The sequence below is a fragment of the Pelodiscus sinensis genome, chromosome 6 (genome assembly GCF_049634645.1).
Source record: "Pelodiscus sinensis isolate JC-2024 chromosome 6, ASM4963464v1, whole genome shotgun sequence".
NCBI lineage: Eukaryota > Metazoa > Chordata > Testudines > Trionychidae > Pelodiscus > Pelodiscus sinensis.
In genome coordinates, this window is record NC_134716.1 from 39995997 (window position 1) to 40015069 (window position 19073).

The window sequence follows — 19073 nt, forward strand, 5'->3', positions numbered from 1 at the left end:
AATTTCTGATTGATTTTGTTGATCATTCTACTCAGATGACGAGGCCAGAGAGGGGTCTGATGATTCTGAAATGACAAATTTCTATGCACAGAAACAGCACCAACAAAAATTCAGCAATGTAAAGTAGTCCAGTCATTATTCACAAGCAGGAAAGAAGCTACATCAGCAGACACAAATAGCTGAAGATAAAGTTCCTATCCTTTCTTTCTGCCAACCCTTGTGGGTACTAGATGGACAAGGTAAGTTAAACATGCACAATTATCTAACCATAGATAAGTGTTACAAATGAGCCAGTTATAATCTAGAAGATAATGTTTGCTATAATTGGGCATTTTTAAAGTGTTCATAGGAATAGGGAGTATAAACAGAAGGAGATTTATGGAAAATAACTTTTTATATCCTACCAATGACGCACAGGAGGAATTGGTTGAACATGTTTTACTAACCTGGTGTGGCTTACTAGTTCAGTAAGAGTAGCTCAGACAAAAGGCTTTGGAGACAGTTAATTTTAATGCAGTGTGCTTTGAGAATTGGCTGTTAACATAACGGCTGCTTTCAGTAAGGGACAAAAGAGGTATAAATGCATTTCACTGTGTATGTGTTAGCAAGCACTTAACCTGCCTCTGCTAGGGAGCTCCAATATCAGAGCTGAACAAAAAGTAACTAATATGTATCTGTGGCTCTTTAAAACAACCATTTCAAAAGAGGAAGGTAATTGTGAGCGGAAAATTTAAAAAACAGAAACGCTGACTGATGATTGGGAATAGTTTTTAGAACTCTTTATTAGGTAACAAAAATGTGTAATTTGGCCATCATGAAAGATTGCTATACCCATTAAAAACCATCCTGGTGAAGAAGAGGGGAAGAAAAAGCATTTACAAAAATAATATAAAACCACATCTATAATAGACAGGGCTGTTAGTGCCACCTGTAGATAAGGTTGCCTGATACCCTGTTACGACTGCTATGAACCTGGGCACCAGAACAGAGTAGGAAGACTGTCTCTCTTGTCTACACTACAGGAGGTTTTTGCGCAAAAACATGCAGTGTGGACGTTTCCATTTTGCGCAAAAAACCCTTTTTGCACAAGATCCTTATGCCTCTCCAGGCAAAAACCTCTTGTGTAAAAACGGATCTGAAGAGACTATGCAAATGAAGCATGAAAAAATGCTAATTAGCATTTTTTTAAAAAAAAAAACCCATAGTGTAGACATAGCCTCATTGTACTCTCCTGCTGGCACTTACACATCCTGGAAGAGGAGAAGGAATCCTCCTCATTTGAATATACAGAGAATGAGGAGCACAGGGAGAAGATTGCAGGGGGCAGTGGAGAGCAGAGAGGGAGGAATATCGGATTAGCGGGGATTGGTGGGTATATAAATGTTCAGAGAAGGGGTTACAAAACAGGGATAGGAAGGTTGTATAGGTGCAGACAGGGAAGGAACCAGGGCCAGGGTCTAGGAAGATTGGATCTATACCAAGGCTAAGAGGGGAAAGAGTTGGGCTGGGAGATTGATTGGAGCAGAAGAGGAGGGGGACATGATCTGGAGAATCATAGAACAGTAGAACTGTGGAAGAGACCTTTAGAGGTCATCGAGTCCAGTCCCCTGCCCTCACGGCAGGACCCAGTACCATCTAGGCCATCCCTGATAGATGTCTATCTAACCTGCTCTTAAATATCTCCAGTGATGGAGATTCCACAGCCTCCCTAGGAAGTTTATTCCAGTGTTTAACCACTCTGACAGTTAGGAACTTTTTCCTAATGTCCAACCTAAACCTCCCCTGCTGCAGTTTAAGCCCATTGCTTCTTGTCCTATCCTCAGAGGCCAAAGAGAATTTTTCTCCCTCTTCCTAGTGACACCCTTTTAGATACCTGAAAATTGCTGCTCTGTTCCTTCTCAGTTTTCTCCTTTCCAAACTAAACAAGCCCAGTTCTTTCACTCTTCCCTCATAGGTCATGTTTTCTAGACCTTTAATCATTCTTGTTGCTCTTCTCTGGACCCTCTCCAATTTCTCCATATCTTTCCTGAAATGTGTTGCCCAGAACTGGACACAATACTCCAATTGAGGTCTAATCAGCACAGAGTAGAGCGGAAGAATGACTTCTCATGTTTTGCTCACAACACTCCTGTTAGTGCATCCCAGAATCATGTTTGCTTTTTTTCCAAAAGCGTCACACTGTTGACTCATATTTAGCTTGTGTTCCACTATGACCGCTAGATCCCTTTCTGCAGTACGCCTTCGTAGATCGTCGCTTCCCATTCTGTATGTGTGAAACGGATTGTTCCTTCCTAAGTGGAGTACTTTGCATTTATCCTTATTTAAACTTCATCCTATTTACCTCAGACCATTTCTCCAGTTTGTCCAGATCATTTTGAATTATGACCCTATCCTCGAAAGCAATTGCAACCCCTCCCAGCTTGGTATCATCTGCAACCTTAATAAGCATACTCTCTATGCCAATATCTAAATAGCTGATGAAAACATTGAACAGAACTTGTCCCAAAACAGACTCCCTGTGCCCTTCTAGCAGGATTGTGAACCATTAAAAACTACTCTGAGAATGGTTATGCAGCCAGTTATGCACCCACCTTATAGTAGCCCCAACTAAGTTGTATTTGCTCAGTTTATTGATATCATGTGAGACTGTATCATATGCCTTACTAAAGTCTAGGTATATCATGTCCACTGCTTCTCCCTTATCCACAAGACTTGTTACCTATCTGATGCTTCTTTGATATGATAACAGCCAGCTTGGATTTGTAAAGAACAAATCATGTCAAACCAATTACCCTATTATCAGTATAAAGTGTTTGCAGATGGATTCCTTAATTACTGGCTTCATTATTAATCTTCCCTGGCACAGTTAAAATGACTGGTCTGTAGTTCCATGATTTTTCAAAGATGATAGCTAAAGGCTCAGATACCTCCTCTATCAGCTCCTTGAGTATTCTAGGATGCATTTCTTCAGGCCCTGATGACTTCCAGACATCTAACTTTTCTAAGTGATTTTGAACTTGTTCTTTTTTCAATTTTATCTTCTAAGCCTACCTCATTCCCACTAGCATTCACTATGTTAGGCATTCCTTCATCATCAGACGGTGAAGACTGAAACAAAGACGTTATTAAGCACTTCTGCCATTTCCAAATTTCCGGTTACTATTTCTCCCTCCTCACTCAGCAATGGCTGAGGTGTTGAATAGAAGTGAAGAGGGAAGATGAGGGGAACAATAGTTGGAAAAGTAGATAGGAGCAGAGTGGTGGGAAATTAGGAGTGGAGGAGTGGATAGGAGCAGAGGGAGATGAGCACATTGGGCAAGAAGAGTCTATAACCATTAATGAACACTCCCCTCTGAAGCCTGATATCAAACACAATTCCAAGTCTTATGGTTCCTCTGACATCAGCAAACTATTAAGAAAGTATGTGTGTGTCAGTCATTCTTTTCTGATGTTTGGTCCACACAGAGGAGAACAGCCCACAACTGTTACCAATTATCTCATTAGTTCAAGTGGGGTTAGCTCCTGACCTGCAGTGGCTCTGCAGTTTCCACCCATATCAACTAATTGAGTAGTCAATGGATATTTCATCAACCATTTGTTGAGCTGATTACCTGCTATTTAACATCCCTACTCTGAGCCCCTTTGAAATGCCATGGGAGCACCAATCTAGGGCTGGGGAGGGGGATGTCCAGCACTGTGCTCCTGGTGGTATTAAGGGCTGACTGCCCTTGGCCCCACCTCTTCTGGGTGGGCACGGAGTTTGCCACACCCCCCCCCCCCCCCCCCCCACACACACACACACTTTGTCCCTGGGTCCATTGTGGCTGTCAACCCCGCTGGCCTGAGGTATACACACAGATCACGCCAACCTTTCTTGAAAGCTGATATGAAAAAATCAGAAATATGTTGCTGCAAATAGGACAGGTTTTCCTGGAGTCTCTCACAGCTGATGAGACCCTTCAAACCCTACAGCAGTTTCTTGTACTTTTGAAATTAAAGGCTCGTTTTAGAAAAAATAATACCAATCCTACCATGTCTCTTAAGGTGTAGACTTCTTAGTTTATACGTATTTGGTGCTATCCTCCCTCAGTTAGTCTTTCGCACACATTCATTTTGGAAGACAGTAGTGCAGAACTTCATAATATTTTATCCCTTTATTGCTTTGATGAGTAGTAAACAATTCTGAAATAAAGTACTGTACCTTCATTGTCACCTGAATTAGTACCTATTACAAGGACTGGGGCAATGCACAACTCAGAACAATTGTTTGACTTTCTGCAAACTTATTTTTAAATGAAACTAAGAAATATTTCTTAATTAGCTTCCAGAAAAATTAATTCAGTATTGACAATGAAATCAGTAATTTTGAGGAGTATTCATACTCGGGGGGTAATGCAATTTGCATTGACTATTCGATAAGGGCACCTCTGCCTCTGAAGCGTAGCAACAGCCTTAGAGGTGTTGCTATACTTCAAAAGGCAAAAGATATGCAGGGAGCACGGGGCCAGCGGGAGACTCAAGTAGTCCCCCGTTGGCCCTGTGCTCCCTGTGGCATTTCAAAGCAGCAGCGCCACATGGAACCCGGGGTCACCTGGGGTGTCTCCAGCTCATCACCGCTTCTACATGGTGCTGCCACTTTGAAACGCTGCATGCAGCCCAGGACCAGCTGGGGATAGTCACCTAGTCATTCACATCTCTACTTCATATATTACAAGAAAGTTAAGTTCCTGCTTTTAAGAGAATAACTCAACACTACCTTAGCTATGGAGTTACAATTAGTATCTTCATAACTGAGTATGCAGTGGCTTTTTGTATAGAATACAAACATACATTTAGACAAATACAGTATAAATTAACCAAACATCATTGATTTTAGAGTGCGGATGCTGGGTATTGTTGGCCTGTGATCTAGAGGAACTGAAACTAGATGAGCTGCTGTCCCCTTAAGTTGTGTGACTTCATGACACTCTGAAATACACCAAAGAGTTCAAACAAGATTTTTTTTATGAAAAAAACCCCCTGCTTTTAAGACTGACACACTTACTGTATCCAACAGTTAAAACATATATAGAAAACATCCACTTGCAGCAGTCCCATAAACTTTACCATTTAATAGGACAACACAGTCCCCCAAAAAAAGCATATTGTGAAAACCATATTTGTTTGTACAGGATTAATAGGACATTAGGTTAACATCAAACATTAAGTAATAGTCCTTTATCATAAAAAGTGGCATCACTGCAAAGTGCTTTTTTCCGGTGTATTTTTATTAGGTATTCCTGCCATCATATCAATATACAAAACAATCAGGATGTTGACAGAGAAATGTGAAATTCACTGTACAAAGATAAGGCTTGAGTTACAGGTACACTTCCGCCCAGGTTTTTTGTTCGTCAATTAAATAAACCCATTTTTAATTCTTCCCAGAGTAGTGTTTATAAATATTAGACAAACCACAAAATAGATTTCAAGTACATAACATTTTACAATATATCCAAGCACAAACAAGTACACAATACTGTACCTATACATTCTTCATATTCCAACTCTCCTCTTCAGCACTAACTACAAGATTGTTTCTACATGTGTGGGTATGTATATGTCATACAATGTATGTTTGTATAATATACACAAATAGTGTGTGTATTACACAAAGTTCCAGCCCCTTAAACTCCCAATATTGTAAAAAAGTATGTTATGGGAACTCCATGTTTCTTCGTGGAATTCATCTTATAGATCAAAAAAAATCTCCTGTATGGTGGTAGAGACTTTAAAAGGCCAAGGCTGTATACATATACAGTAAAACACATTCTCTTTCTCCCCTGCATTTACTCCTACATATCTCCTTATTGCACTATCAATTCTCTGAGGTAATCTTTTCCCCATGCAACTTTACCATTTTCTGATAGAATTAAATCAAACAAAACAAATGCTCCTTTTTCTGGAGCTCAATGACTTTACATAGACAAAACTACACTTTAAAACACAGCACCTAACTTTTTATAATTAAAGGACTTAATAAATAGGCTCCAGAATGGAACCCTGTCCCTGTATTCTAGCAAGCTGCCAACCTTCATAACCATCACCACCTAGAACCCCTCAGCTGACACATTTGTTTTAGGAAACCATTTGTATGAATCAGGTCCAGTTAAGGGAAAATGTCTACTTTAGCTCATTGTCGAAAATTCTATTAGGCTGGATGATTCATGTTTAAGGGGACTGGATTGCTTAGCTGGACATTATGCAAGATGACATACATACAATAGTGATTGTCATTGGAACCAAGCTAGTGACAAAAGATAGACGAGAGAAGACTAAATGGTTCTATGTAGTCTCTGTTCTTTGGGAAATGGGGAAACAACCCAAATGGTCACAATGGAGAAGAGCAATTACTAGGAGCTATGATTGTTTTATCCTTGAAAGATGTTGTAAAAGAAAAAGAGGAAACAAATTCTCCCGTGGGAATCCCCTCTGTCAAGCATAAATGATTCTGAAGTGTATGAATTAGTTACAATATGTATGTACAATATGAAAGACTCAAATAGATCTCTAATTTTAAATATATCTTTATAAAGCACGCAAACATTATGAGGTGAAGTTGCAGTCAGTACACAGCCAAACTTCCATTGGCTTTAATATGAGTTTTAGCTATGTTAAGGCTGAAGGATCAAGCCTAATGCTTTTGACTTAAAAACCCCCACAAAACAATCCTATATGATGGTGCACCAGTTTACAAAATACTACTTCTTTGCTATAACATTAGGATTGGTATGGGGGCTCCTGCTGATTTTTCTAAATGCTAATGTTTTGTGTATATTCTCTGAATAATATTGGGAGCAAATCCTCAGCACATTAAAATTACAATTGACCCCAATGACTGGAGTCCTATCAATAGGGAAATAGTATGAGTACAATGCCACACATACATGGTAAGACAGTCAGCAATACAGGAAGCAAAGATATTAAATGCTGATCCTCTGAGATGTGTTTCACGGAATAATGACAAAAGGAATGAAGAACCAAGATATTTCTCTTAAAATATTTTTCCTTTCATTATGATTCAGTAGACTATCTGCATGTCAACTATACAATCTAATGCCTTGATTTTTAAAGTATTGTATATTTTATGCTCTAGCCATTTTTAAAAAGTAGGTTACTTATCTACCAATATAGCTAGATATTTCTGATTCAACCATCTCTTCATCTTTCCATGTTATGTACAATAATTCATATTTACTCAAAGGTCCACCACTGTCTGGCAAAACTTACTTACACTATCTTGAATACTTAGCACTGATTGAAATGTAAGATGACAGGACACAGATGAAAGTGGATTATTTTCTTTAAAAAGTTCACCCCCTTTAGCTTTAGAACTGCACCATTAAAAACTTTAGGATTCTGTGTCATTTCATCTCCCCTCACCAGCATCGCCCCACAACACTTAAATAAACGTCCTGTATTTTTTCCAAACTGTAGGCCATCTTTTATATAGTTATAATAAACTCAATTGTCCAGCCAAAATATTTTTAAAAAATGATTGGTAAAACTTTAAAAAATCCCCTACGTGCCCTTGTGCATTAATTTTACCAATCTGTACATTTAAATAATGTCAGAAGTCATATTTTGCTAAAAATTTACCAAAATATTTTAAACACAAAATATAAAAACAAAAAACAAACAAAAAACCCAGCATAAACATTGCTGATATAGGCATTGGTTAGAAAAAACTGTTACACCACTAAGGAGTATATTCAAAAACATTTCTTCTCGGCTCTGCTATCACTAAGATTCAGAATATCATGGCTTGTAATGTTACAAATAAATCCTAGTACCACCCAGTCTTGTCTGATACAATAGATGAGCAGGAAGTCAACAATGCAATAAAAATAAGACCTCTTTTTGGTTATTTAAAGGCCACCAGATAAGCCTGTAACTAAAGCAACTATTTAAGTATGAAAAACAAATGTTAAATCTTGAACAGTCTATAATGGTTTGAAATTGAAGGTAGCTACCTGCTGATGGCCCCATGGGCATTGAGAAGCTCGTGCTAACTGAAATTTTGAATATAGCCCTTAGTTGTATCATATTTCTTTAACGTTTAAGAACTTCCCAGCATGTCACGAATGAAGTTTATTTTGCAAGCCACCCACTGCCTAAGAGGACAGTAATATTCAATGTGAAACTGCTGGAACTCTGGCGTCTGACGGATTTCATGAAGAAAGGAGATATCAAGGTCCGACTCCAGGAGGACAAGGAGGAGTGGGAACACAAACAACAATAGTCCAAGGCCTACAAAAAGAAGCCTGGAGAAACTCTTCACAAAGGCGTTTACCTGTATGTTGCTCATTAGAAATTCATAACTACACCTAAGTGCTCTACGGGCTTCTTTCAGTTCCCCTTCCTCAGCAACCAAGAATGCATTTTCATCCACTTCCAGTTCCTCAAATGAATCTGTATCTTCTCTCTCATTCTCTGCTCTTAACGGGGTGTCAAAGAGCATGTCTATCTCATTATCATCAACTGGAGTGGGCAGCAAGCTGGCACTTGGGTTGTACACCAGTTCTGAGATAGTTAAAGGTTCCTCTTTGATCTTCTCTTCCTCTTCGATGGCGAGATCCTCATTCTCTCCGGCATCCTTAGATGGGGAATCAGATATCATGGGTACTGAGATTTCATCTTCCTTAGGCAGCTGGATACCTAAAGAATGGAGATTAAAAAAAAAGACAACTTCCAATGTAAAAGACAAATTCATCCTTTCAGTAGGATCTTGTATAAGAGATTGTACAAATTAAACGCACTTTCAGAACGCAGCAGTGGAAAGAAGATTCCACAATCATCTGCTTATAATTTGACTGAAATCAGTAAAGTTTTAGTCAAGTTTAGCAGAAGAGGAGCATCTTTCACAGGAACTTAATCCTCTGAAATTTGAGTCCTTTTGATTTTAGCATATATAAATTAAGACCATTAATAGTTGTGATTAACTCCAGCACATAGAAATCAGAAGGAAGTAATTTCTTTTCTGTCAGAAGGCAGACTTCTAGTAATCCATATAAACAGGTGTTACTGGGATGCATTTAGGAAAATGTAGCTCCACCCTTTGGGTGTGTCTAGACTACATGCCTCCTTCGACGGAGGCATGTAGATTAGCCAGATCGGAAGAGGGAAATGAAGCCGCGATTAAAATAATCGCGGCTTCATTTAAATTTAAATGGCTGCCCCAATCTGCCGATCAGCTGTTTGTCGGCAGATCGGGGGAGTCTGGACGCGATGCCCCGACAAAGAAGCCTTTCTTCATCGACACAGGTAAGCCTCGTGAAACCAGGCTTACCTGTGTCGATGAAGAAAGGCTTCTTTGTCGGGGCATCGCGTCCAGACTCCCCCGATCTGCCGACAAACAGCTGATCGGCAGATCGGGGCAGCCATTTAAATTTAAATGAAGCCGCGATTATTTTAATCGCGGCTTCATTTCCCTCTTCCGATCTGGCTAATCTACATGCCTCCGTCGAAGGAGGCATGTAGTCTAGACACACCCTTTGTTTGAAGAGAGACAAGAAAGAAATAGGGCAACACCTAGAAGTTGGGAAATGCAATCACTATAATTCAACTACAAATGTCGTAGCATCAAGACAGGTTATAATAACAACAACATCTTGTAAATGAAACATCATAGAAGGGGAAGAGGGCTGAGACAGATATACAGCAATGCTGTGTCCAAGGAACGTGTCCCCTTTTCCAAAAAAGCTGAAAAGCAGACAATCTCTTTTGCAATCCCTGTAAACCTCGTTCTACAAAGTATAAGGGATGTGTCAAAGCGCCAAATTTCAGAAAAGCCTCTTTCGAAAGAACGTAACTTTTTCCGATTTAACTCTGCAGTCTAGATGTAGCCTAGGAGATTATGGATAAAAATGGATGGATACCCTGTGTCTTCATGGAAATAATTATCTCAGATGTCTGTCTGCTTCCTTCCTCATCCCTCACTCACCTCTGTTCACTCTTAGGGTGTGTCTAGACTACATGCCTCCTTCGACGGAGGCATGTAGATTAGCCAGATCGGAAGAGGGAAATGAAGCCGCGATTAAAATAATCGCGGCTTCATTTAAATTTAAATGGCTGCCCCGATCTGCCGATCAGCTGTTTGTCGGCAGATCGGGGCAGTCTGGACGCGACGCGCCGACAAAGAAGCCTTTCTTCATCGGCACAGGTAAACCTGGTTTCACGAGGCTTACCTGTGCCGATGAAGAAAGGCTTCTTTGTCGGCGCGTCGCGTCCAGTCTGCCCCGATCTGCCGACAAACAGCTGATCGGCAGATCGGGGCAGCCATTTAAATTTAAATGAAGCCGCGATTATTTTAATCGCGGCTTCATTTCCCTCTTCCGATCTGGCTAATCTACATGCCTCCGTCGAAGGAGGCATGTAGTCTAGACACACCCTTAGTTCTTGTCTTATCCCCCTTTCCTTGAGGCTTCTCTCTTTTCCATCCCTCCTCCCTCTCAGTCTCTTATTCTTACCACTCTCTCCCTTTTTCTTCCTTTCTTGAGTTTTCCATCTCCCCAATCCTCTGAAGTCTCTCCCCCCACAATCCCCTGATTCCTCCTATAACGACACTATATTGAGTTGGCACTGACAGCAGCAAAGTGAAAGTAATTTAAGAATCCCAATTTCATAAGTGCTCTGAGTCCTAATTATTACATGAGAGCTTAAAAAATCCCAGTGTTTTCGATAACTTCAGTCTACTATTAGTAGCAGAATGGAGGAGGTGAGCAGTGAGCAGCACCGGTTTGGGACACTCGCGCAGTGCGGGGCTGGTGAGTAGCTCTCGCCGCGGTTTGTCGAGCCTTGGATATGTTAGAGTGTGTCTGGTGGTCCTCGCTCTTACCATCTAGGAGGAGTTTTTGAACAGACTCACAGACAAATTTGGTATGCAGTTTCCTCTTGCTCCAAACTTAAAGCAAGGTCAGCATTTAGTTGTGCCAGGAAAACGGGAAATGCCTAGAATGGGACCCTTTTCTAGAATTTGAAAAGGGAAGGGCAAAGAGGAGGCACAATACTGAGAGTGGCCAATGGGAGCAGTGAGGCCACAGGGGAGAACAATACAGCAGAGGGACTATTAGGGGCAGCCATACCAGCAAGAAACTGGCCAGATGTACACAAGGCTCTGCAACTGAGCAGGTAAGTGTCTCCTGCCCCAAAACAGTGGCCATCCCATGGCCCTACCCAGGAGTGTTCCTCCCCCTCAACAGAAGCTAGGAACTATGGCCCAGCCTGCAGGCTGTGTTTGTGAGGGAAGGAACTGCTGCAAAGGGGAAACTCCCACAACCTGCCCGACCCTACAGGAGGGGGGGGCAGCCCAGAGCCTGTACCCCCCCTAAGATATTCATCCATCTTCTCTATCCTGCCCTGACTCCTGCATCTCACGCCCTTTTAGAACATAAGAATGACTATACTGGGTCAGAGGAAAGGTCCATCTAGTCCAGTACCTTATCTTTTGATGGTGGCCAATGCCAGATGCCCCAGAGGGAGCACACAGAACAGATAACCATCTCCTGTCATCCATTTCCAGCCCCTGACAGAAGCTAGGGATACCATTCCTACCCATTTTGGCTAAGAAGTATTGATGAACCTAACCTCCATACATGTATCTAGTTCTTTCTTGAACTCTGTTAAAGTCTTGGTCTTTTCTGAGCCCCTCCACCCACCCCAAACCCTGTACTCTGAACCCCCTCTCCTGCACCTCACCTCTTGCACTTAGCCCCTCCACATCTTTCAGTCCCCTTCCGACTCTTGTACCCCCACCCAACCATGTGCCCTGAGACCCATCATTTTCAATTAACCCTCCCCCCCCATAATTGTAACTAAGGACCCAAGCAACACCGGGTATATCGACTAACAATAAAATAAATACACTTCCACAGTATAGTTTCAGCGAATTTGCCTGGCACTGAAATTAGACTTATCAAGCTATAATTGCCAGGACTGCATCTGAAGCCTTTTAAAAAAATAAAATAGGCACTATTTTAGCTATCCTCTAGTCATCTGGTACATATACTGATTTACATGATCAGTTACATACCATATTTAGTAGTTCTCTAGTTTTATATGAGTTCCTAAAATGGTCTTCAAAGAATAGTTCTGATATCCTGAGGTTATAAGTGAAAAGGGGGTTATATTTTCCATTTATTTGCATATCATGTTCTCCTTATAGTGTAAAAACCTATCAAATCGGAATGGTAGTGTTTTATAGCTGCTTGGGACAGCACTTACTCATTTGTGGACTCAACCATTCTGGAAACTTGCATTGTCCACTTACTTCAAGTTAAAATTCCAATCCTATTAAAGAATACTAGTCCTGCATTGGGGGCTCATTACAGTTTGACAGTCATGTCATTATGGCAGAACATGATTTAAAATTTTGAGTTTTTTATCAAATGGTATGAGAACACACTGTCAAGATATAGAAATGCAAACATTATGACATTATGCCACAACAAGATTTCCAGCAGATTTTACATCATCTTAGAAGTTGGCCCCTTTGTTAGTGTTTGAATACACTGGATCTGAATGGAAGGTTAACTAAAACGATAAGTCCTGTTAAGAGAAAATCCCTAACAAACTTTGAGATTCTGGTGAAAGAGATGGAAAAAAAACCAAAAGTAATCTTGGAGCCAATTTTATGTAATTTAGTCTCAGTCACACCAGGGAATTTTTTGCACTTCCTCATATCTATTTTATCTTCAATTGTATTCAGCCAGGGACAATATATTATTAAATAATTATATTAAAGTTTTCGGGGAGGTTTTACAGTCCACTGCTTTTTCAATACTAATAGTTTTTTTTAAACTATTAGTATTTGGATTAAAAAAAACCCCTCTAGGTTATTATATTACATCCTGAGAGTGCTGCTTCTTTTGTTTATGCTTTGTCTACTTTAAAGACTCTTATATTTAGAGTCCTGTGCAGATATAAAATTTGTATCCACATTTGCATCTACAAAAATGAGCCACAGATACCTGCATTGACAGCCGCAGATGTGGATACCCGCAGATATAAAGTGGATATCTTCAAATTTGCAGGGTTCTAGATACGAAATATGTATCCACATCAATATTTGCAAAAATGAACTGTGGTTATCCATATCCACATCTGCAGATGTGATACCCACAGATATAAAGTGGATGCCCATGGATTTGCAGGGCTCTACTTATTTGCTATAGATAAAGATCCTTTCATACATGTTACTGGCATCAAAATGATATCACTTTTATTTGCTATATTATGCATATATAACAAAGATTTGCAACATTTTGGGCCAACTGTACTAGCTTTATAGAATAAAATCTTATTGTACAAGCCTGAACCCAATTCCTCCCTGCAGCTATTTATTTTATACTCAGAAACAAGTTGGGATGGCTTTAAACCTAATTTCCACAATTGCAGATTAAAACACGAACAGTTGACTAAGAGGCAAGCAAACACAACAGCAGTAGTACACTGTGCACCTAGACCACTTGTACAAGCTAACAATAGCACTTTAACCTTCGCGTCTCCCTGGTCTGCTGCGGGGAAGCAGCTAGTGCGGGGTTACCTCACCCCGTTTGTAAGTAGGGATCCGATGTAAGTCGGATCCATGTAACGCGGGGACTGCCTGTATAGAACCCTCAGTGTCATTTCTGTAGAATCACTTTTTGGATTACTCAAAACAGTAGTAAAGTAAAACAAAACAAGCCTCCCTTCTACTAGATGATCAGGTTGAAAATTACTGAAGCTATTTGAAGCAACCAAAATAATGGGAGTGAAATCCTGACCCAACTGAAAGTCCCACTGATTTTCACGGAGCCAGTATTTTGCACAGAGGCCAAAAGCAGTCAGTTGTTTGATTGTTCTTAAACCAACTATAGAAATTGCTGAAGAACTGCAAGAAACGTATACTATCTCAAACCACCAGCATTAATATCAGGGCTCAGTCCTGCTCCAATGAACTCACTGACCAAATACCGATTGTACTCCAGTGGACAGAATTAGACCCTATTAAACCATAACAAAGGAAGACTTGATTTTAAAAAAAGTCAGAAAGGAATTTAGTTTCCTTCAACTGTATGGACCTGCCTACAATTTACTCTATGCCCAATGAATACATTTGTATATGAAATGTTTCCTTTAGCCACACTCTAGACAAAGTCATGCTAATGTTATATGTCACTTCACAGTGTCAGCAGAGAATACTGATACATTTGAGAAACTGGTGGCATTTTCATTATAAATCTATTTATAAGTCACTCTTGGATGAAACCTAACAATTGAAATCCCAGTTCAGTGGAATTTTTCAGGGAAATTTGTTTCTGTTTTTTTAAACAACAGTTTCATTGGTTGAGTTATATTATACATTAATTCAAATTGTATTTCATTCAAAACTGACAATAAATTAGTTCATAACATGAACAGACTACCTGCTAAATTGGAAATATATTTATTTAATGAAGAAAGAATGCAAGATCAGTATTTGAAAATTACACTGGGCACATGTATAATAGCAACGTACAGATATAGACCCTAACTCGGCAGATACTTCAAGTATAGGAGTACCACTAAATTATACAAAGAAAGGTGTGGTTAATTTACCTTATTCTTTATTTCTAATTTAATAACAAGACTTGTCTTCTGTGGTGACTACAGTCAAATGAGGCAACTTCAGTCACAGGATCTTTTTACATGACACTGAATGCATCATTGTTCCATAGCAAACTAGATACCACTAGATTAAACCCTTGAGAAAACAATGTGTTATCATAAGAGTCTCTAAAACAGATCACAGTCTTCAATTGCCACCTACAGGCATAAATAAATTATATTTGTATTTTAATAGAACAGTATGTGACACAGAATATTAGTTCATTTCAGTGACAATGCTGCAGAGACATGCTATGTCAAGTGGAGCAATTCAGAGGGGTAATAATAATAAACACCGGATGGGGTAAGAAAAAACAAAATGAGGAGAAGGTAGATGGTTTTTTCTTGTGTCCCACTAGATCTGGGTAATACGGTTAGGCAAAATTCAAAGAAAAGTTCATTACTAATTTACAACGGCGAGTAAAGATCACACTGAATTTAATCTAATTTATAAAATAGGCAAAGTCTATTTTGTCTGGGTTGGCCCCATGTTCCCATCTATACAGCCGCTCCCCGAGTTACGGACCAACACTTGGTCCATAACTCAAAGTGTTCGTAACTCGGATCCCATAGAGTTACATGGCGACCACGCTGTTCATAAGTGTTCAACTCGGATCTCCATTTACGATCGCTTTGGTCGTACGTGTGGATGGTCGTAAGTGGAGGTGGTCGTAACTCAGAGAGGGGCTGTAGTCTATCTTTGTCCTCATATCTATCATCTATCTTTCATTCCCCAAAAAAAGAAAAGTATACACTAACAGCTCTCCTTTAGTCTAACAATATGACAATTCTGGATTCAGAACAAGGGTTAAACATCCAAGTTTTCTTTTGTTGATTTTACCAACCCCTACCTATAAGCTCTTCCCCTGAATTGTCTTTTATACCACTTTTTTAATTTAGCCCAGATTAATAATTTAAAAATAATAAATTACTTGCATAATACCTTCCATAAAAAAAAAACCTCAAAAGACTTTAAAAACATACCTAGTAGAATGGGAAAATACTATCCCAGTTGCCAGAGAATGATTAGGTGACTTTCCTAAAAGGCACACAGGAATACAGCCCAGATTTCACCTACTTTTGCTAAAACGAGACACAAATAAAGCAATATAAAACAAATAGTATTTACAAATAATTTCAAAATGATAAAAGGATAAATGTTTATTAGATACACAGATGTCAATTGCAACAAAACTAAATACTATCCAAAGTCAGAGAGAATTCTTCAATAAGCTCTCTGACACCTTCTGGGACATCCCTGTATACTCAATAACCGAGTCCTTCCAGTAATTAATCTCTGAGCTTTGAAACAGGCTCTCTCAATCAGCATGTATCAAGGTGAGTCTCTACAGTAGATCTCAATACTCCTGCTTTAAAGCTCTCTTTCTAACGTGAAAGTCAACCCTCTCACTTAGGCTAACTTATTAGAACTTACATCCAGCCCACTTCACCCTTTTTAGAACTTTCCAGAAGCAATGACCCAAGGTAGTTACCATAGTAACTTAAATATTTTTAGGACTTTAGAGATCACAACCAACAAACAATGCTGTGTCATCACTGGAATGGTCACAGGAAGCTGCTCAAAATGGTACACAGCATATCAAGCGGTATGTGGACACCTCTATTCTAACCCCTCCCGGACCACTCAAAGATGAAGATACCTTGGTATACTCCTCTCCCCCTGCCCCCCCGACCCCACCATAGCTTCTGTCTGAGTCCTTCTCCCCAGTGAAAAGTGCTTCCTTTTACAACTGTTCAAAGCTTTCTCAAGTACCTGTAAGCAGCTGAAGTGGAGTAAAATTAAACTGATTTCTGACAGTTACACAGCTCCCCAGAGGGTTCTGAATACCAGCTACATAAACTGACATAACAGTTTAACATTGGCTGTGCTGCAGTTTTCACCTTGAGCAGCAGCATATTAGAAACACAAACTGTTTATCTGAAGATTACCCCTAGGGCATTCCGTACCATTCTCCAACGCAGAATTTGTGCTGAATTAATGTTCTGTGCAAAATATCCTTTCCCATTCCCCCACAACAGAGGAGAGGGGAGGAGCTGGAACGTTCCCACAGTTAGTTTCTGGCTTGCCCTGAAGGAAGGAGGCGACATGCAGGTAATGCCATGTAAGATCCCGACTTAGCATCAGACTGCTTCTCCCTCTGCATACATAGGTTCCGAAAGGAAGGGGGGGAGAAAAACAGGAACTGGGTTTTCCTATGGGATTTATTTAACTCTCTTCCTTTGGGGGGATTTTGTGTGTCTGTATTGTTACAGACATACTTTTTGACAAATATTTTGAAATAAATTACCAAAATAACTGTAACTGGAATGATTATAAAGTGTTGTTTTGACAAGTTAGATATGTGGAATTTTTCAGAACTTTAAAATATTGTGTATATAATTCATAATTTTTGGCGCAGAATTTCTTCAGGTATAGAAGATCCAAGTGGAAGTACTGCATCAGTTTGCACATGGTTCACATTTGCTTATCTTCCTAACAAAAAGAATGAATTTATTTTTAAATGAAAGTTTATATACTGCAGAATTCTTCCAATTGGCCACAGGCAAATCCATTTTTTCAAGCCCCTCTTGTCAAACACAGTCCCATCATCTACCTGCATAATCCTAAAGAAAAATACAGGACATTCCCAGTCAACTGAATAATTGTATTATCTTCATCCTCATCCTTTCTCTCCCTGAACTCTCCCTGTGCTATCTATCATCTTTCTTACCTTATAGCAAGGGCTCTCAAAACTATTTCATACTATGGATCAACTCTTACTGGAGAGATTCTCTCATGGACCCTCCCTTTCTGTTGAATACATTCCTGTATCAATTACTGCAAATGCTCACATAGAAAAGTAGCATAAGGAAAGTGTCGAATGTATTTTTTACTTTTTTAAAAGCATCAAGCAGGTGAAAGCAAGAAAGTGAATTAACATCCTGTGACCAGCTAGCTGTCTGTAAATGTCTAGCAAGTACTTGATGGACCAAGAGGGTAAGCTCTAATGGACAAGACAGTCTTCATCAGCTCAGGAAAACTGTGGTACTATATAATAAATGAACTATAACTTTTAAAGTTGAGTGGTAAATGGGTGGAGGGATGACTCAAAAAGCAGTTGAATGTGCAGATGTGAAGGAGAGGGTTTGTGGGTTGGGAGATGAATGGAAAAATGGGTTGAGAGACAGTCAGGAGCAGGAGAGTGGGATGAGAGACTTGGTGTGTGACTGGTGACGTATGTGATTTGGCAAATGGTTGAGAGTAAATAAGTCTAGAATGGGTGGGCGAGTGTATGAATGAATGGGCATTTGGTTGGCTGGGAGCATGGGCAGATGTGCATAGGGGGATTACTAACTGAGTGAGCAGTTGTATGGGCAGCAGGATGGTTAGATGGCTCTTCAAATGGCTACATGGATGATTGAGTGGGAAGGGGGGACTGAGTGGGAAAGTGAGTGGCTGAGTTAGTGGGCAGGTGTATAGATGATTGTACGGATGAACAGGCTGGTAGATGGTGAGTCAAATGGATGGGTGGTCATACGGCTCGATGAATGAACGTGGATGGATGGTGGGAAGGCTTGGTGGCTGAACAGCTGGGAGGATGGACAGTGGCTGTGCAGCTGCATGGTTAGAAGGGTGGGAAGCTCTGTGGTTGTGCAGGTGGATGGCTGCTTGGAAAGCTGGGTAGTTACATAATTGGATGGATGCATAGACAGGTGGCTATATAGCTGGTTGGTGGCTGCATGACTGTACGCGTGGCTGGCATTTGCACTGCCAAACAGGTAGGGAGATGGGTTGGTGGCTGCATGGCTGGAGGAGCGGGTAGGTTGCGCTATAGCTGGAGTAATGGCTAGGCAGCTGCATGGCTGGACGGGTAGCTGTGTGGCTGGTGAAATAGCTGGCTGGCTACATAGATAAATGTGTGAACTAGGGTGAGTGGGCAGTTGCATGGCTGACCTGGTCACATACCTGTGTGGCTGAAGAAGTGTCTCATTGCCTGCCTGCATAGATGAACAAGGCAGTTGTATGACCATGTGGTTGCTAGAGGAGCACTTACACTGCAGGAGGGCTGAGTGGGTGCATGGTAGGGATGTTAAATTGCATTTAATTAGCTAATTGAGTCAACTAGTCAATAAAGGGGGGAACTGCAGACCTGCAACATGGTTTGCTCCTGTCCCTGGAGCTAACCCTGTTGTGGCTCTGCCTTTTAAAAGGAGTAAGAGAGGTTGGGCTCTTACTCCATTTAAAAAGCAAAGGCACAGCATCTGGGATCAAACACCAGATGAGGCAGCTGATTCCTGGCTCCAGTCCAGTTCCCCGCTGGGCCTTTTCCTCCACAGGCCCTCTGCAGACACGGAACTGGGGGGAACAAGTTTTAAGCTGGATCCCTCCAGCACAGGCTCTCCCCACC

The 19073-nt window shown here is 40.5% G+C and overlaps 1 protein-coding gene across 1 annotated transcript; it reads right to left on the reverse strand.

The window, feature by feature from the left end:
- Positions 1-4651: 4651 nt before the first annotated feature.
- LOC142829998 (FERM domain-containing protein 3-like) lies at positions 4652-18656 on the reverse strand. Its single transcript, XM_075932752.1, has 2 exons — positions 18632-18656; positions 4652-8697 (listed from the first exon to the last, which is right to left on the reverse strand). The coding sequence occupies exons 1-2, from the start codon at positions 18654-18656 to the stop codon at positions 8099-8101; spliced, it is 624 nt and encodes a 207-aa protein (XP_075788867.1). The 3' UTR covers positions 4652-8098.
- Between the last annotated feature and the right edge of the window lie 417 nt (positions 18657-19073).

Coding starts and splice junctions, on each gene's coding strand:
- LOC142829998 (XM_075932752.1), bottom strand. CDS start 18,656: ATGAGACACTTCTTCAGCCACACAG. Junction 8,698..18,631: donor ACACTTCTTCAGCCACACAG/GTATGTGACCAG, acceptor TCCATTCTTTAG/GTATCCAGCTGCCTAAGGAA.